Source organism: Malaclemys terrapin, chromosome 1 (assembly GCF_027887155.1).
Source record: "Malaclemys terrapin pileata isolate rMalTer1 chromosome 1, rMalTer1.hap1, whole genome shotgun sequence".
Taxonomy (NCBI): domain Eukaryota; kingdom Metazoa; phylum Chordata; order Testudines; family Emydidae; genus Malaclemys; species Malaclemys terrapin.
The window spans coordinates 157,225,739-157,246,487 of record NC_071505.1 but is presented as its reverse complement, the minus strand read 5'-3'; the positions used below and the strand labels follow the sequence as shown (position 1 = coordinate 157,246,487).

Sequence of the window (20,749 nt, the reverse complement as noted above, 5' to 3'; positions counted from 1 at the left end):
AAAAGAAGATCTAAAAATGGAGGAGCAAATTTGTTGTATCGTCTGCCCCAAAATCACGGTTTTGTGCAGAACACCTCCAAGCCCTCTTAATCTGATCATAAGACAACATGAAAAACAAAAAGAGTTTGAAACAGGGGACTGGGAGTCAGGACCTCAAAAATCATGACTCTCAACAACTTGATTCATAACTATAGGCAAGTCACTTAAGACCCAGTCCTGCTCCAGTTTTCATCAGTGGTAAGGTGGGCCCTTAACCTCTTTATCTCGCTGCATCCCAGCATAAAATCCAATACTTACCTTACTGACTATTATGACTTACTGATTTTCATATTTGTAAATCACTTGGAGAGCTTCAGATTAAAGGCACTACAGAAAACTTAACTGAAAGAAAGTGACTGTCAGACATATTTCTATAAACTTAGCACCAAGCTCAAGCATATCCAATAAGTGTACAAATAATTTATTTAAAAATCAAAACTCAGAGGTACAAACTAAATATCAGAACCAATAAATTCGTAAGTATAAACAATCATAGAAAATATACGAATTGTACCAGTTTAACCACTCAACATTCTTCACAGAAAATAGTGAGAAGTATAAAGACAAATCAAGGCCTAATTGTTGTTTTTTAAGACTCTAGTTTAGAGGTAGAATACTACTGTGAAAGATTCAAACTTAACAAAATTGACTTCAGTGGAGTTACACTAAGGGTGAATTTAGCCCACTATATTTATAATGTAATGAAGCCATAAAGTGGTCTCCTATATAATTATTTACACCTATTAGTGCTGTAAGTTAAGATTTGGTATGGCACTTATTCACAGTTAAAGCACCTAACATTGTAAATACTATTAAATAGTTTATAAGAGTTAAATGTCTTGGGTTTTACTTTTTGCTGAAGTGACATCAACATTTAAGATAGCACAAGTCGTGGTCACAAAGACAAACCATGGGACCAGAAAGAATATGTTGTGTGAAATACTTCCTAGAAAGTTACAGTAGGAAAATGGTCTATTATTAAAAGGAGACTTTTTGAAAGACTTCACTATACTTTAAGTTTACTTAATTGAGTGGCACAAATCTCAAGAAAAAATAAATAAATAGAAAAAAAAGTCTCCTTTCCACTAGTTAAAAGCAGAGGAACTGATCAGCTTTATACTGCATTTTCATTCAAGGCATCCCCATTTCAAATTAGACATATTATACATTCAACTCAAATAAAATGAACCAAAGTAGACTCAGAGGAATACATCTTCCATTTCTTGAGTTTGGCCAGTTCTCCAAACAATCTGCCACAAGTGGAAATAAGTCTTGGAGTTCTATAGATATTATGTACAAAAAGGTCATAAAAATGTCAATATACTTTTAAAATAATATAATCATGAACAAGCTCAATGGCATTCTACATTATTCCGAAAAACGAGCTTATTCACACACACACACAGATTGGCTGATAAGTACACTTTCTTATTAGGTGTAGCATGCATGTTAGGGGTCTCCTAGAAATAAATCTATAAAAGTTGTTACACTTGCACCAATTAACCTATCAAAGGCTTCCACAGCCATTTGTTCAGTGATATTTGTGTTTTAGAATGATCAAACCAAACTTGTAATTTTAATGTTTTCCCTGCACAGTGGGAAAAGCATTTCTGTAAAGATGGGATTTGCTAGAGCACTCAGTGTAAGCCTAACTCTGCTTCCTTTGAAGTGAATGGGAGCAGTATTAGACCACTGCTTCATGCTTTTGAAAAGCTCTCCCTCTTAGTCCTTGGCTACACTTGAGAATTCACAGCGCTGCCGTGGCAGTGCTGTGTAGCATGAGGGTAGTCGCGCCGCCAGCGCTGGGAGAGCTCTCTCGCAGCGCTGTATACTCCACCTCTCCGAGGGGAGTAGCGTGCAGCGCTGCAGGCTCTGATTACACTGGCGCTTTACAGCGCTGCGCTCGGGGGGGGTTTCACACCCTTGAGCGCAGCAAGTTGCAGCGCTGTACAGCACCAGTGTAGCCAAGGCCTTAGAGCACTCATTCATTTTGTTTACCAAACAGAATAAAGGGGGAGGGAGAGTGTAGAGGACAGATTAGTCAGCACCCAAGTATCTAGAGCAACAGATTCTAAACTCCTTATATACTCACAACTCCCATTGACTTCAATGACAATTCTAGATACCTGAGGAATGCACTATAGTAATCATTACATAAGTTTCATACAAGAAAAGCGAAATGGTGATCTATCTGTCTTCTCCAATGGGGAATTTCCCCACTTTTCTTTCTAAGGAAGGAAAGAGAGTACTTAATACAATATATAAATCCATTGTTCTCTAAATAGATTTTGAAATGGTCTCCCTGTGAACATTCACAGTCTATCACTTATTACATGAAGAGGAAATTAAAATAAACTGTCTTCTTCGATCATAAAAATGTAGAAATAGTGTAAGGAAACCAAAACAACACAGACCCCAACTAGGACTTGTGTACACATATCCCAGAATTGACCGAATTACTCTTTAAAATTTTATTCCCTCTAAGAAAAAGTCATTATTGAGCCATAAATTAAAGTATGACACAATTACAAAAATCGCTTATTGAGAATACGTGAGCTCAGCTAAGCCTATTTTAGCATACATCATGTTTTTATTTGCTATTTTTCTGCTTTATCTTTCGTTATCACTTTCCCTTTCCATATTTATGGTATTATTTAGCCTTTTATTTCATGCTGCTCCTCAACACAATACATTTTTGCTTATGTACAACTAATTACTTTTAATCCTGCAAAAGCTATTAATCCAAATCTCTCTCTCTCTCTCTAATGTTTATATATGCTAAATTTAGGCAATTTATTTTCTACACATGCAAGATATACCGCACAATAACAGAAGAGATATTTTGTGCTTCAAAGCTTTTGAAAAAGTAACAAGATACAGCTGAATATTATACGTTGGTATATATTTTGCTATAACTTCAGAAATGAAAGATTTTTGGATGTTATATAGAGAGTTGGATGTACAGGTTACAAGTAAAAGTTGATACAGATATTGGGTAAAATAAAAGTCTTCATGCATTTGTGTTTGCAAGTCCCACTACTACAGGGAATACTATGAACTTCTATGGCTTCCATGGAAAATTAGTTGTATGGAGGTATTACCTTTTGGCACTTACACAACATATGTTGACTCTTCTCAGCTTAGTTCCTGGCAGCAAATGAGGCACTTTTATATAAAATAGCAAAATTGAAGTCTTCAGTAATTGATACTGTTCTTATCCAAAGAAATTAAGAGAGCTCTAACTATTTTTCAATATATGATCTATTACACTGACATTCTGTCACTAGAGAGAGAACTTGACACTTCCACCCAGTCACCACTTAGTGATTTCTTTCAAGATTTGGCAACTGTTTCGTGTACAGGAGAGAAATCTTCTCACACTTAATGGTACACTCCAAGTCCCTTTAAAGAGAGACATGAGAGTTCCACACCAGATTGATACAAAAACAACCCCCCCAAGGGCCCGATCCTGAAAGAGGCAGAGATCTCCAACTGCCATTGATTTCAATGGAAGTAAAGATCTCACATCTCCTTAGATCAACTAAATGCCAACCCAATTACACTACAGATATATTTTAACTAGCATGAGGAGGCAAGATGTATATTTAATATACTTCAACCTCAATTATCTAAATGTTCTCATTCAAAATAGAGTCAAGTGCCCTAGCTTCTTAATTACAACAAGAATTCCCAGATTACCCAGTACTTATATAACATCCCCCATGACTTTTGGAAAAAAAGAAGGTTGTACTATATATAAAGATAAGCTTTATTCTTTCAAGGTGAACTTCACACCTGTCCACAGGGCTGGTAAAAGGCCCATACACTACTTGAGTTCCACTTCAGCTCTATTTTGGGGACTCAAATGGTTCACTGGCCTTCTGCCAGCTGTCTGCACAGGGGTGAATTCCATCCTCAGGACCTAATAGGGACCGGGAATGAAGGCCTTTAAAAAATAATAATCTCCAGAATTTAACAGGGTGACATGTTTGGAAAAATCACTTTACATTTAAAAAAGCAATAACTGACCTTCTGAAAACTATCTTTGTTCATGTGATTAGTTGCCTTGACCTCAGAGAAATTCACACAAATAATTCAAAAAGCATCGATCTCTCATGTTGCAAAATGCAATACTAGTGATCTGGAGGTTCAGCCTTACAGTGCGTTTGCTGATTTTTTTTTATTTTACTGATGACCTTTCCCGATTACATGGCACAATAATTTTCTATTGCTACTTTTGTGCCATACTGAAGATTATTTTATTTCCCTGAACGAGGTATAACAGGATAAAGTGGGGTCTGTATTATGCCTAACTGCCATTTAAAATTTATCTGCTGTCACTGCTTCCCTGGAGTTTAAAAGGAAGGTGTAGCAAAACTAAATCAGCACATTCAGACACACACAGGTTTACAATTAATATTTAAAACCAATTAGTGTCAAATGTTTAATGCTCCTTTACATGGGGAAAAAAAACAACACAGGGGCAGAAAACAGTTTCAACTCATGGAATTTCCTCCTAATATTTACACCTAAGATACCAGCAGATAACAGGGCCATCCTTGTGGAGGTTCAATACTTCTAATCAGGTCACCAAGCCTCCCACTTTAACCACACCAGTATGGCTCCCTCCAGAACTATGTTTTCATCTTGTTCCTACACACATTGCTGCAGTTCACTTGGCAGAGAGGGACACTGTATATGCTTATGTCACTAGGTCCTCTTGGAGCCCTTAGTCACGAAATACTGCCATTGACTCTAGCATGAGTCTTACCTGAGAAAGGACAGTACGATTGGGCCGTATGGGAGACAAGGGTCAAGACTTGTTTTAAAAATGCATCCCTAAAATTTGACTCTCTTAAGTCCATACTTAAGCTTCTAAATAAATGGCCTATTTTCAAAGGTGCAGAGCACTCAGGAGTTTCAATTGTCTTTAAAAAAGAAAACATAAAAGAATCTTGTTTTTTTGCTGATGCAGCTGTCTCTGGCCTACTGCCCCATCACTTGCAACTTGTCCTGTCGGTAACTTGGGATTCTAGTTTTAGAGCACTTACTTTTGAAAATCTTGACAGATACCTAAGTTCAGGTCCACAGAAACTCTATTAAGGGATTCTGTTCTCCTTTTTCCTGTCAGTTTATACTGATACATGCACAGATAGTCTTCACTCTTCCTCTATTTCTATCTTTCCCCATGCTGTTTCCTTATTTTTACAGAACATAAACTCAAGCTCTGACTTTTAGGAAAAATAAAAACTTACTAAAACTTATCTACTTTAGCTGAATTGAGCCAATAGGAAAAGATCATAATCCTTTGAATTATATTTTATGAAAAACAGTTATTAAGATACAAGAGTCATTAAGAAATAAAGTGCGTAATGTCCACCAGAGAACTTTGCTCATTTCAATTTAGCATAGTTAGCATCAACATTCAATTAGAAGATTTAGGAAGATGCTATTAAAAGTTAAGCCTTTCTGGTAACTTGGGTCTAGGAATCCAGAATAGAATATATGAAAAGAATACAAATTCTGTATAAATGGCAAAAAAACAATTATGACTGTATTCCCTAATTTTCCATGGAGCTAAGCCTACTACACAGCTATGCCAACAGGCAGCACCTGAAATGAAGCATCACATTCTGTTTGCTTCCCTTCCACTACTCCTGAATTCAATTTGCAACTTTCTGGTGTCTGATTAATTTCATTTTGTGCAGGTGAAGGTACGTCTTGAGAGACATTTATAGAAACAGCATCAGACAAAGCATACGGTTTTTCTGCTGATGCAGCTGTCTGTGGCCTACTCCTTTCTGTCCCATCACTGCAACTTGTCCGGTCATCAGCCTCTTCTAGCTGCTGAACTGACATCAAGTATTGTTGGAGAAGACTACTGTCCTGCTCACTATTTGAGCTCTCTTTACTCCATTCCTCATGGTCTGCCTGGACATCCTCTGTATCTGAAATACATTCTGAGACAGGATCGCCACACTGTTTGACTGTTTCTATAGAATTCCCAATCAGAGAGCTCTCACTTCCTTCTGTGGAACTCTTTTCAGAGCCATGAGAGTCATTAACATGAGTTTGGTCAGTTATGGAGGAGTGAAAGCCAGAGTCTGGGAACTCAGGTAAAGTTTTCTCATGAAGAGCTTCAGTAGCTGAAACCAACCAGGTAGAACTACCAACAGGAGAGGTTTCTTGATTGAGCCCGGATGACTGGACAGATAGTTTGGATGGACACAAAGTACTTGATGCAGAAACACCATGCTGCCAAGTGCTAAGGTTTTGGTTCACTGAAAGTTGCCACTGCTGAAGGGATCTAACCTGTAAACCATAGGGGAAAAAAATCATGATTAAATATGGGAAATAAAGGCACATTGTTTCTTAGGAATGTTTTGTAAATTGGCCAGTCAATCTAATATTCAATGTAAGATACAAGGACTAAATAAAAAGTAAGTGCACTTTGTCTCAAAGAAGGGAAAGATTCATTTCCCACTGTTAAATAGAGGAGGGGAGAGAAGGGGAGGCGAGAAAAGGGAACGGGAAAAGAAAAAAGAAACGAAACCAAACCACTGAGGAAAATTTTAAGAAGGGACAACACATGTTTAAAAGAATATAAAGGTTTCACTGTCTTGGTACTACAACTACAGAAGTACTCAACTCTTTGAAAGAGGTCCACCTATAAGATGTAGCATCAACCTTTTAGCTTTAGAATTTAGTTAAAGAACAACGTGTAGCCTTCAGAACTAGTATGGTTTCATAATCTTCTCAAGTCATTCAGAGAATACTGTGGCAATAGCCAGTTATTCTTTCACTAAACTCACTGTGGGTTTCTACATACATTTTCAAACTGCTAGTGGCAGACAATATAGCCATTAACAGAACTTTCTAGTAAGTGATCCACCATGCCAAGTCAGTTTTGCTTCCCATTGACTCATTTACCTTCTCCTGTATTTTCTCCTTACTTTTATTCCAAACTGATTTTATTTTTAGTTATTAAAACATATTTAAGTTTCTAATTTTGCAGACAGCTCTGCGTACTTTTTCTAGAGTGATAATGGCAGGCATTATAGCCAATTAGCAGATAACCTTCTACTAATGCATCCAGTGTGCAAGGTCAGTTTTACAAGGATGAGCTACACTTTGCATACTTAAAAAGAATATGTATTTAGAAGCATGCTTTTTAGTTAATCTGTAAAGAGGAAAATGAGAGCGAGAGAAAGAAAGAAGCTTACCTGGTTCCAAAGGTATCTGACAGCCTCCTCTTGTACAAGTTTTTGAATCCTCTCTTCTTCTCTTTCTTTTTTTAATCTACACACAAACCCAAGATACTTCGTTTTAAATATTGAAATAAAGCCGTGGTTTTTTTGGTTGACAATACCAGTACATTTGTATAAAAGCACAATTTTATATGAGACTATTCTTGAAAGATACTACAGAGCAAACATTTAAATATTGCAACTTGACTTATCAGCATCTTTTAGCTGCTGAACAGACTTCAAATACTGTTGGAGAAAACTACTATCCTGCTCACTGTTAAAGCTTTTTGTACTCTATTCTCCATGGTCTACTGAACATCCTCTGTATCTGAAGAACATAGGGTCCTCATGCTGTTTAACTGTTTACCTGTTTCTATAAAACTCCCCATCAGAGAGCTCTCTTCCTTCTGTGGAACTCTTTTCACGGATTACTTTGGTCAATCGTGGAAAAAAAGTGAAACCCACTGTGGGTTTTTATATACATTTTCAAATTGCTAGTGACAGACAAAACAGCTATTAGCCGACAACTTTCTAGTAAGGGATCTACCAGGCCAGGTCAATTTTGCTTCCCATCAGCTTTAAGATGTGGGTAATTACAAACAAATGACTGTGAAGTGTGGTTCTCTTCTGTAAAGTAACACTGTGAAAGTGGCATTATGAGGTTGTATTTTATTGTCTCATTGGTTTTGTATAAAATTTTCTCACTTTAGCCAATGCTTTTCTAACTTCTAGCTCCATTACTCAAACTGAGCTCCAAGAGCCAAGCTGAGATGTTTCCCTTTTCATGCATCAACATCAGTAATAAAGGTTCTGCATGCATCTGTTCAAACCCAACCATAGGTTAATGGATTGCACATATGTAACCAAAGGCATCATCCAAAAGCAATGGGATTTCACAGGTTTCACTGAGGGCTTAATTTGACTCTCAGAACCTTTATTACTTGTGATGAGATGGAATGATCCTAGAGCCTCACTCAGATCCCAGGTTGAGTTTACAGGGCTGACAGAAAATAATCTTGTAAACTGAGCTACTTTGAGATGAAATCATACAAACAGACTCCTATGATGCCTTGTTACACAGTCACTTTTCAGAGAAAACCCTCATATTCAAAAGGAAAAAACCAAATACCCCCAACACTGATTTACTGTGATCTCAGCAAGGATCCTGGAACACCACCTTTCACACTCAGAACCATTCATGCTCTCGCTGAACTTTAAGAGAATATCTTATTTTGCTTGTATATTAGAGTCTATTGCCCTGAATGTGGGAGGATGAAGAAGAGAGAAAATTTCCCTTTAACTAAACATGTGTAGATAGAGCTATAGTGAAGAGAGGGGAGTTAGATTCATGCTGATAAGGGAGACAGAAGAGAAAGCTGACTCCTGCTGTGATCATAGTAGTTCTGTGTTAGCATACCAAGAGCTACTGTGTATAGAGTCAAAAACAACAAGGAGTCTGGTGGCACCTTAAAGACTAACAGATTGATTTGGGCATAAGCTTTCGTGAGTAAAAATGGATGCATCCGAAGAAGTGAGGTTTTTACTCACGAAAGCTTATGCCCAAATCAATCTGTTAGTCTTTAAGGTGCCACCAGACTCCTCGTTGTTTTTGTAGATACAGACTAACACAGCTACCCCCTGATACTTGTGTATAGAGTTACAGTCATACAAATAGTTCCATAAGCCAAGATAAGTTTATACTCATTCTGAAATGCATTAGAACAAGTTATTTTTTCTGTTCTAATTACATTAATTCAGTTTTGAGAAGAAGAACATAAGACTTTCGACTTACTTTCTTATTTCATCAGTTAAGAAAACAATATGCTCTTGCATTCTGCTTAGCCGAATTTCATAACGCACTTCCTTGGCTCTGGGATGGTAGTTTCTGGTGTGGAATCCCCTCCAGCAGGCCTGAAGCATGGTGGCCGCTTTGTTCATTCTTTGAAGTTCAGCATCTTGGTCAACAGCAGCTGATGCATCAGTAGAATTTCTCTCTATAGTTTGGTCAATATAAAGATTTTTAATTAATGGTTCATCATCCGTTAATGGTGGCTTGAGGTGGCTGCACAGAACTTGGTCAACAGAAGATGCTAAACAGTCATTAATACTAGCAGTTGGGTTAGCAGTGACTGTTGCTGGACTAGGGGAAGTCAATATTCCATCCTCATTATCTTCCTCTTGAGTTTCCATAGTTTCTGCTGCTTTGATGGAACACTCTTTTGTAATCCAAGAAGTATTTTCCTGCTTGTTATCATCCTCAACTTTATTGACCTCTTTCACAAATACAATCACCGTATTATCATCATCTTCTAGGTTCAAATTGATTCCATGTAGCCTTAATTCTGTAGTGGGAGATACTGGAGACAGTCCTGAAGCAACTGGCATAAAAGTAGACTCTGAGGACAGAAGGCTGCAGTTCAATTTGTCTTCGTCAGTCTGTATGTCCTCCAGGTACAGCTCCTTGCGACAGCTTCTTTCAGCTTGCACTGAAGCTGGAAAGACATTCTTAACTGCATAGGAATGGTCATCACTGGAGCCTGGCCCAACCCAAGAATTCCTTTGGATAACAGGTTCTAGATGAACAGAGAGCCAAATTTAGACTACACAATATTTAAATATATAATTTATTTATTTAAATCAACCCAAGTATTTACTGAACAGTAATAGGATCTGAAGTGCTAACAATGGCAATCATATGATTATTTAACATAGATATTGCAGTAGCACCCAGGGAACCCCACTATATACCAGGATGCTGTATACTATACAAAAAGAGTAAGAAATTGTCCCTCACAAGAAGAAATGTCTAACTAGACAGAACAGTCAAAAAGTAGTAGGCACATAACAGAAGTAACGAGCTAATAGAAGGTATTATTATGAGTTACTTATTAATCTCATTAGTGACTATTTTCAAGATCTGAATAAGTGATGAAAGTGATATTAGAAAACAAAGTATACCAATACCTGTATTACTTAAGTTAAAAACAATCCAAACAAATACAAAGATCTGAAGGATCTGTTCCAGAGTAGGACTACATTGCTAATTGCACACAAATAACTTTGTGAAGGGAAAAACAGCTATTTTGTTAATTTCCACCGGGAACAGTAGCTCCCATCACCAACTCAGATTAGATAACAGTGGCAGATTTGGATCTTACCACTTTCAAGAATTATCTGGGGCCCTTGGATTGAACTGTTGTGTTCATATGTAGCAGGCACCACTTTGTTGGGAGTAGAGGATGTAGGCGGCCCTTCATTTTGGCTTTGGTACATCAACTGCTTCTGGTGGAGCCTATACAGAAACAAAATCCAAGTAATTTTAAAAACTGCCTTTTAAAATAAGAATTAAACTAGTGGTGCATAAGGGAACTATAACTACCAGCTATTCTGTGGAAAAAACAATTGGTTAAACTATTCTAAAACAAGGGGCTGATTGTACAAATCCTTACTCATACAAGAAGTTTCACTGAAGCCACCTTACAACAGTTAGGACTTGCAGGACCTGGTTCTAAACTGTCAAATTAATTAGGTTATCTTTAAAATCCCTCGGTTGAATAGAATAGCACTTACTAAGTGTCATCAATAATTCAAGCTAAAATGTTCTCACCTCTGCTTACTCAGTATTTTTTCCAGTTTGGCATCCTCTTCAGTCTGGAGACCAAATGTAGAGGTAAGAGGACAAACAGTGGCCAGATACTGGACTAACTGAACATGCTGGCCAGATCGATATGATCGTCCTTTACCTTGACTGTAAAGCCATTCTGCTTTCAAACTGGGGGGAGAAAAAAACGCACAGTCATTGTCTTGGTATAAAATCATAGTTGTATACAAGTCTTTTTCCTATTGCTAAGCTTTCTTCGTAACTTTTCTTTTACTATGTGTCTTCGCTATATAAATGCAAATCATGGTCCCCTGCACAAAGGCCAGAGAAACTGAGATCTTCAGAGGAGCTGATGAAGAATCCCTCACAAAAAGGGGCCGTAAAGCAGAAGATCTATTCTGCAACTGATATTCTAGCCCATGGGCTGGCAATGCTCTTCACCCATCCAGTCTCTGTTCATTTTTTTAATGAATTTGCTTCACCTGTGTTCATGCCCCTTTTTTGTATTCTATAAACATATGAATGAATGAGTTTATTAGCAGAAAGGTTCACTGAAACAAACTTTATAAGCATATATTGCAGAATCTTTATAGAAAGTACACAGTGAATTTTAAATTGTGAGTATTCACACTGTAAACCTTAAGAGTTATGCTCATCCAGTCAGGGAGCACCAATATACTGAGCAGAAACATACCATGTGCAGAACAGCTTGTATTTTGTGCACTATCTATTCACAATGAAATGAATCATGACAAAGCATGAGTATTTTTTCTTCTACACTGAAACATATAGTAGCAAACAAACAAAGACAGAATGGATAAGTGCAGTTGATCTGGAGATACATTTCCACTCACGCAAAAATAAAATACTAATTCACTTTATCCAAACATATTAACCAATTTGAAAAGAGCAATTAAAAAAATTATTTCACCTCTCTTTCTGAGAAATCACATATCCATCCAGAACTTTAAGATTCAGACACCAGCTGACAATATATGGCCGATAGTCAAATCCAGGAATAGAAGGTGTGGCCATCACACAAGGGTTATTCATGATTGACAACTGCTCCAACTCAGGAAAGGAAGCCAAGAAAGAAATCTGTAACAAAGGACGTCTTTGTTGACAGAAGAGAACTACTGCATGTTTAGAAAACGTAATGTATTTCCATTGGTTAGACATCTTGGGCAGAGTACCAGCATTATAGATGCGATAACTTTTGCTTGCAACACATACACTACTTCAAAAAAGAAAGAAGTACTAACAATACTGTGAACACCACTGCCATCTAACCATCCACTTTCCTGTAACACAGCAACCCCCAAGGCCTTTAGAAAGAATCACCTCCTTTCAGTGCCCGGGTATGTATGGAGCGATTAGATATTTGTGTTATTCTGTATCAGCACAGGAGAGAAGAATGGCCTGACAGTGGTAAGACAATCAGTAGAAAAGATGGACTGTGACCATGTGATTCTAAGGAAAAGGACGGAGGAATGTACATCTGACCAAACTAAGGTGTCCCTCCACCATGAAGGCTACGCTGACAATTTGGCAGGAGCAACTACTTATTTTAAAATAAAATAAAATAAAAAAATAAATAATAAACAACTATAGCCAGAAATGGGCCATTTTCATTACCACTAGAAACAGTTATTTTTCTCTCCTGCTGACAACAGCTCACCTTAACTGATCACTCTCCTTACCACGTGTAGGGTAACACCCATTGTTTCATGGTGTGTGTGTGTGTGTGTGTGTGTCTTCCTTCTGTATTTTCCACTACATGCATCCGATGAAGTGAGCTATAGCCCACGAAAGCTTATGCTACAATAAATTTGTTAGTCTCTAAGATGCCACAAGTACTCCTATTCTTTTTGCGGATACAGACTAACACGGCTACTACTCTGAAATATAGCCAAAATATTTGCCATCTGTTTCATGGTAAAAGAACAGAACAGAGATGGGCCCAAACCAAAACTACAAATACAAACTTTAGGAAAGTTTGGGTCCAGGATGTGCGCTTCAAACCTATCCTTTGAGAACAGAAATTGTTTGTTGGATTTCTCAGCTGTCAAAGCCAGCTGATCAGATTTGTTCTCACTCTGTAGATACAGGAAGAAAAACCAGGAGAAGTATTTTATCAATTTGTAGGCAACATCTGGCCCTTGGAGTGGACTTTGGGTATCGTTGAGCAATTAAACAAGGAAGGAGAAAAATGACAGCTGAAAGTTAAAACTTTCATCCCAACACATTTCTTTTTGATTTTAAGGAAAACATCCAAACCAGAGGATCAGCTGGTTTGTGTAGTTGTTCACTGCATGAATCTTTACTACAGAAACAAATTAATACAAACAAACCCCAGTAGTCTAGTATATTTTGAGAAAGCACAGCTGGTTTTACTTACATTCTTGATACTTTGCTCTCAAAAGAGCTATCCTTTTTTTACTGTAAGTAAAAATTTGGGGATAAATATTCCACATTTCTTACCTCATTTAAGTCTCTGATTTCATTTTCTGCCAAAGAGAGAATAGTCAGACTTTGAGGTAGGCAAACAGGTGCCATACGAAGTGAGGTTATAATATTTCCATGCAGCAGCAGAGTCTATGAAACAAAAATATTGTAATGAAATATATGCTTTTTTTTGTCAAAACATGAATTTTGTGAACAGTGCAGAACACACACACACACAGTGAAATGACAATGTAAAGCTTTGCCAGTGTTTGCAAACAGATTATTGGTTGTTGTAGTCAGGGAAAAGAGTAATACCTTGAAAGAGTCTCTCATTTAAAAGCAAAATTTCCCTTTATAAAATGTATGGTTTTAAAGTTTCTAACTACCGATATTTTTAAAAGTTCATTTGGAAACGTATCTTTTTCCTATGCAGATAGTTCAGTGCGAAAGAGGTAGCAGAAATTCCTTTGTCCTGATCCAGTACTTAAGAGGAGGAGGAGGAGTTTATTCTGAGGGCAGGTCTATACTACCGTGGGGATCGACGCTCTGAGATCAATCCACCGGCAGTCGATTTAGCAAGTCTAGTAAAGGCCTGCCAAATTGACTGCAGATTTTGCTCTCCAGTCGACCCCTGTACTCTACCCCTGACGAGAAGAGTAAGGTAAGTTGACGGGAGATTTTCTCCCGTTGACACCTCGCATTGTAGACCCCGCGGTAACTCGACCTAAGGTACATCCATTCCAGCTACATTATTTACGTAGCTGGAGTTGCGTAGAGAAGGTCGACTTACCATGGTAGTGTAGACATAGTCTGAGAAGAGAACTGGGAGCCAGGAACTTAAGTTCTCATCGCTACTCATACCAATTCACTATGTGGCCTGGGACAAAATTACAGATTGATCACAAGTGAATCATAAATTTTCTGCCTCCATCTCCTCATCTTTAAAATGGGATAATAATTTTTTACATATCTCCGTAGTACAGCGATTATGGTGATTAATTAAAATTATTTTAAAAGTGAACGGATAATGAAAAATGCTATCTCCTTAGAGTTACTATCATAACTGGTTTTTGCAAGAATATTCCAAAGACAGAAAGGTTAGGAAGCATTTACCTTTAGAGACAAAAGCTTGGAGAGATCTCCTATTTGAGGTATATTGTTGTCTGACAAATCAAGATGTTGAAGAGATGAGCAGCTATTGATCTGATCTATGGTCTACAACAAGAGAAATAATCATATTAATTACTTTAAGACTTTCTTTTTCTATTAAATAAAAGTTGATATCAACATTCTGCAATCTTTTATGAAGCTAATGAGACTGGACAATTGTACCATTTCAAAACTATATTATTAATATAACTATATTAAAAACAAGATTATTAAGTTTAGTTTATGACCTGCATTTCAAAAGATTACCCAAATCCCTTTATATTTTGGGATTCAGTTATTTATGTCAGTTTTACTAGGAGATCCCTTACACAAATACAGCCTTTCTCCACTTCAGAGACTGGAAAGACACAAACGATCCATTTTTGCTCCCATTAAAATCCCATTCACTTTAATGGGAACAGAATCAGACTATGTAGTGATGTTTTTTCAGTATTTTCCAATTTACCCACATTCTGAACTACAGATTTCAGAAAACTTACAAAGAATAAATATTTCACCTTAAGGTTATTTCCTGCCAGGTTTAGCCATTCCAAGTGCACCAGATCCTTTAGCCCCTCCACATAACCAATACTGTTGTGAGGCAAGTTTAGTACCCGGAGCTGAGTCAGTTTTGCCACACCCATCATCCTTACAAGTCGATTGTTGGCTACTGACAGCTGTAGGTTGAATATAGGAAACGTTTTATTTTTACTATCAAAGTGTATGAACAACACAGCCTATCAGAGTCCTTGCTCTGATTTAACAGCTAAATATCCAATCCAACAAAAATACCATCAATCTAGATTTTCCATTTTCACACAAAGAATAACGTGGACAAGACAAACTGCAGAACCGTACAGACTCTTTCTTCATCAAACTCTTTTAAAATCTCATACAACAAACTTGGACAAAATTCTCCTGGGCTGTTACCTGCTGAAACCAAAGGAACTGAAACCTGGAATGAATTTAGCAACTGATAATCAGTATTTTAAATCAGCTTTGCAAAGTCACCATGAAAATGTACTATTCCAGGATAAAAATCTACTTGCTCATCCTCACCATAGTGGAGGATAAAAAAAAATATTTTACACAACTGTCAAAAAACAGTTTTTATCCCCAGAAAGAGAGTAATTTTTAATTATGTTTTAAATACAGACCACTTATAACGGCAATTTTCTACTCTAAGAATTTGTCAGCACGGGTTAAGATCTAGGCAAATATTAATCCTACAATCAAGAACTCACAGAAAACTTGAATCCATATTGGAAATACACTTACTGCCCTTTAACCCTGGTGAAGCTACCGTGTACTGATACCAATATATGTTTTAATATGAAGCGTCATGAGAAACTGACCCCATCATCTGTACGTATTTTTGATATGTCAACACCAAGTAGTAAAACCGATAATGTCTTAGTTATAGTTACTCTGATACAACAGGACCTGTGGTTCAGCTGTGAAAAGGATTAACTACTCTGTTTTTCTACTATAATTTAACCTGAATTCAAATTTGCTTGTGTGAACTCACAGTGCATTTGTAGCTCCAAGCAAGTATAATAAATCTAAATACTAGTCCATCCCAAATGTAATGTATGGGCTTTAGGAATGATAAATTCCTACATAAATGGTCAAAGCACAAATTAAAACAATGCTATCCTAAGCCAATATTGTGAGCGCTGGGCTTGAAAGACTCCTTTCATATATTAGTTTAGATTCTCCTCTGGAAGCTAATAAGGGGACTCAAAAAGACTGTTATTCATGTCTGGCTGGAGGCACTTCCAATAATAGTTAATGATGGACTTGGACTTGTTAGAGATGTCCTGTGGAGACCAATGCCCTGATCCTACAAACACGTATGCATGTGTTTAACTTTACTACCATGAATAGCCCTATTCATTTCAATAGACTACTCCTGGGACTAAAGTTAAGCATGAACATTAGTATTTGCACAATCAGGGCCTAAGTGACTCATGGCATTAATGTCAGAATGTAAAGCCATTTAATTTTACAGTTAGCATTTTTACTTCTTGTATTTTATCCTATTTTACATTTATTTTCTTCTTCACCTCTCCTTGTGTTAATACATTTTTATCATATTCCAGGGGTTATTTACCATTCAATTCATTTTAGCAGTTGTATATTTGTAACTTGGAAGTTTACATACATTAGCACAGGACTCACTTATGACTACAGTCTTACATTTTATGTTGCAAAGGCCTGGCTATTAGATGGATTGCCCTAAAAGTGATATTGGAATTTGTGATCATTTATTTTCATGCCTTTATAACTACTGGTAGTATTTTTCTTTTTAAGCACCAATAAAACGTTTTTTGACAAAAGGGAACAACGAAGATGAATTATAGGTCAAACGGAGAAGGGTCCTGTTTAAAAGCGTGCAAATGAAAGGAGGACTGCATGGTCTGGTGACAGGGCATAGCACTAACAGTCATGAGATAGGCATCTATATCTAGTTGTGCCATTGTGTGTGACCTTTTGAGTCACTTAACCTCCTAGCATCTCAGCTACACCACATGTAAAAAAAAGGATAATAGTTACTCTCTTTGTAAACAGCTCTGAAATCCAAGGATGGAAAGTGCTATATACATACTTATTTATTACACATGGAAAATCTATGTTAAAAGAACGTTATTATGGTTGAGTCAAGCACTCAAAAGAAAGGAAATACCAGAATTAAGATTACTTTTGACTTCATTTGGAACTGAGTTCACTCGATATCTGAGTACAGGCACCAGCATTTTTTTTTTTTTTTTAATAGACAGTGAAGTAAATTTTCTCTGAATTATATAGGAAACCAGGGAAACAATTTGTGCTACTATCAGCTGCAGACCTGCACTGGACTGCACTGAAAAATCTCCTTTTCCATTCAGAAATATACGAAGTTGCATAGTTAGCTTACTATGAAAAAGGAACTTTTAGAACTCATTTAACTAATTGTTGTGATAGAAATATTTTAACAAGCACAGTGTGGTTAAGTTATTTCATGGCCAACTCGAATCATATAATACCGACCTGCAGTAAGTTCCTGCATTTCTCCAGGTGTTCCAGTTTAATTATTTGGTTTTTATCCAGAATTAGAGTATGAATGTCAGCATCACAGGGTAATGTTGGATCCAACTTTTGCAACCCCTGGCCTGACCAATTAACTACTGAACCTTGGAGAAAAGGGGAAAAAAGAAGTATGAGCACGTGTGCTGCCAATTCGCAAGCAATATAAACAGACTTATATTCATGACTAGAGAGAAATAACTGAATTCTATCATTTGCATCTCTGAGACTATGTCAAATGAATATTTCAGACTGAATAAATGAGAAGGATGACCCAGTGATTAGGACACTACCTTGAGACTTGGGAGTCCATATTCCACCACAGACTTTCCTGTGTGACATTCGGCAAGTCACTTAGGTTCTATGCGTCTCAGTTCCCCTTCTAAAGCAGCAATAATTCTCTACCTCCCTTGTTATGTAGAGGTAGGTAAAACATTCAAGACTGTGATAATAAAGTAATGGGTGCCATATAAGTATCTCAGACTGACAGGTAGATATAATGACTCTACAAACAATATTATAATGCTTCAGCCTTGAAAAAATGCTGTGAAAATTTTCCATCCCAGTCACCAAATCTACTCACCATCCTGTACCATGATTCTGGTAATGAAAAATTTAATACATCCCTTGTCTTCCAAAAAATCTGATCACCTTTGTTGTAGTAGTCATAAGAGAAATACTGCAAAAAAGGGATCACTATATTTAGTGGGAATAGGAGCTAACAAAGACTTGTAATTCTTTCTCAGCGAGCAATCCCATTAATAGGAAGTCGAGGAGATTCATGACACTACTCTGAATAGCAGTAACAAAACAGACCAGAGTCTTATTATTTTCATTCTGCTGCTGCTTGGGAAAGCTATGAGCAGCAGAAGTACTGGGGCTGTCTGCACATTCAGGAAAATAACACTGCATTGTTTTTTATCTGGAAGGTTGTCTATTTACACCAACTTCTGGGAAGGAGTTTTTTCTTTTAAAAGGCTTAAGTACCAACACAGAGAAATCTTCCCATTTGTAGCTGGAAAGGTTTTCCTCACTCCCCACCCCCTAAACTGGGAGCATGTATACTAGACTGGTTGGGATTTTTTTGACAAAATCTTTTTTTTATTGTTTTTGAAAAATGCTGTTTCATCAAAGCTGTAATGTTTTGAGAGACACAGATTTCAACGAAGTTTCTGATGAATCTTTAGGAAACACTACAAAACCTTGTGTAATGTAGACAGAGGGAGGAAGGGGGAGAGGTGGGAATGTGGGAGGGGTGAGACAGGACGGGCTTAGCTACAAACTGTATAAAAGACAAAGGCCGCTTATGTTGGTGTGCTTGATTTGAGACGTGCCAGTCTCCTAGCACCGCTTTGGGATCCCAAATAAACTTTGATTGCTTCTTCACCCTGGTGTGTTTATTGGCGCGAAGCACACCGGGCAACGAACCCCGCTGTTGCTGTCCTCGGGCACTCTGTGCCAGCAACAGCATCAAACTAACTTTCCCATAAGGACCAAAAATGGGGAAATTCTAACTGATGGGCTAAATGTTCCAGATTCCAGCACTGCCTCTAGTGGAAAGCCTGAGCAAACAGTACACATTAAAAGTATCCAACGCTTAAGTGCAGATATATTTTGGGCAAGACAAAATTCTAAAGTTGAGACCCACCACTTAACTCTGGGGACAGAGTTAAAACATTCCAGACAAAAGCACTTGTTGTAACAGAGCTGAGAAGGAGGGGCAGTCTCCAATGATCTCTTTCAGATATTAGTCCAGCTTAGGAGGAGGTACTGACTGTATCCTATTTACAGCACATGTAAACCACTCTCCCATTCCTACCCACTGCTGGTTCCCCTCCCACCATCAGCTCAGTAGCAGACCACTGCCCTCTAGTGTAAAACTCTATGGCAGTAGGAAACAATCAGTTCTGACAATCAATATGGGTTCTGTATGACTATATTCTTATACTCCTGCTGGAATCATGCTAAAGCTAAAAAGAGTCTGTTAGTAAAGAACAGTCTTCAATCACTGAACTGATCAGCTAAATACAAAATTAACAGCTGGTCGCTTTCCCAAACAAAATCAGAATTAACCGCACATTACTTTTGTTAAGTTCACAGTTGTCCACAGAATTCTGAATAGCAGCAGTGGCAATGCTACTAAAAAAGCTATGATAGCAATAGAGACATAAAAGCAGTCTGGAAACTCAGGGGGACAACATGGTATATCTCTTATTTATAAGGTTATCTTTGCAATAAGGCCTAATTTTTTTTAAATAAAACAACTTCTGTTTAAGCTCTCTCACTCACGAAGGAAAGCCCCTCCCACCAACAGTGAACAGGATATTTTAGGACTGTTAGTTGTTATTTACATATACCTGTGGGACTGGATATCAGCTGCTTACTTGCAACAGAGCCGGTAACACCTCCCCCACACCCGAAACCCAGCCACATCTCGTGGGGTGATTTCAGCACCACTTGGCGAGGGCTACCCTGGCAGCGGGAAGGTGGATGGCAACCAGTGCTATTGTCTCATGGTCTCTCTGTTTTGTGGGGGAGCGGAGGGGAAAAAGGGACAAGTAACCCCCCCCCCACATGTCCTGAATGGGGAAGGGACCAACTCGCCCAGACTCCCTTCACCTTCCCCCAGCTGCACCCCCATTAACCGGCTCCACGAGCGACTACAGCTCCCCACTCTCTTAGCTGATCCCTCTGCACCCCATTCACGAGCAGTGTTGAGTGGAGAGCGCAAAGCCCTCTGGGATTTGTAGTCCACTCCCTGAGCGAACAGCCAGGCTGTGCCGCGGAAAAAAACAACATATCCCATGATGCACCGCGCGACCAACCTAATAAACGGTGGGAGAAAAGACACGCAATGAACCCCTGAGCCCTACTACCAAGATTCCCCAGGAACCCTTAACCCACCCGGCCGGTCCCCGGTGCCCCCGATACCTTCCCTGGCTCCCAGAGCCAACGGAGCCGCCTCGCTCCTTGCCGCCGCCATACTTCCCGCTTGCTAACGACACCAGGCAACCGGGCGCCGCGCGCGCTGATTGGCTGCTTTAAGCCGCGGGAAAAAAATAATTTCTGGGTATTTTATCTGCGGACCCCCTAGACCAGAGGCCCCGCGTCGCCCCCAACGGCCATTTTTAAGTGAGTTTTGTGGGGGGAGGGGGGATAGTCCTTTTCGGACCGAAACCGGAGCGCTTCCTCCCGTGACGCA

The 20,749-nt window shown here is 38.3% G+C and overlaps 1 protein-coding gene across 3 annotated transcripts; it reads right to left on the bottom strand.

Annotated features, from left to right (window-relative positions):
• Positions 1-439: 439 nt before the first annotated feature.
• Positions 440-20,676, bottom strand: CEP97 (centrosomal protein 97). 3 transcript variants are annotated; one of them, XM_054045236.1, is made up of 11 exons: positions 20,479-20,676; positions 17,512-17,654; positions 15,000-15,158; positions 14,446-14,547; positions 13,369-13,482; positions 11,819-11,985; positions 10,894-11,058; positions 10,445-10,578; positions 9,079-9,859; positions 7,263-7,338; positions 440-6,351 (listed from the first exon to the last, which is right to left on the bottom strand). In XM_054045236.1, exons 1-11 carry the CDS (start codon positions 20,528-20,530, stop codon positions 5,626-5,628), a joined length of 2,619 nt encoding a protein of 872 aa, XP_053901211.1. In that variant the 5' UTR covers positions 20,531-20,676; the 3' UTR covers positions 440-5,625. The 3 variants fall into 3 exon arrangements, with proteins under 3 accessions (XP_053901211.1, XP_053901213.1, XP_053901212.1); XM_054045238.1 differs by having other exon boundaries at positions 11,819-11,958; XM_054045237.1 differs by lacking the exon at positions 20,479-20,676 and adding an exon at positions 17,841-17,982.
• Positions 20,677-20,749: the final 73 nt, after the last annotated feature.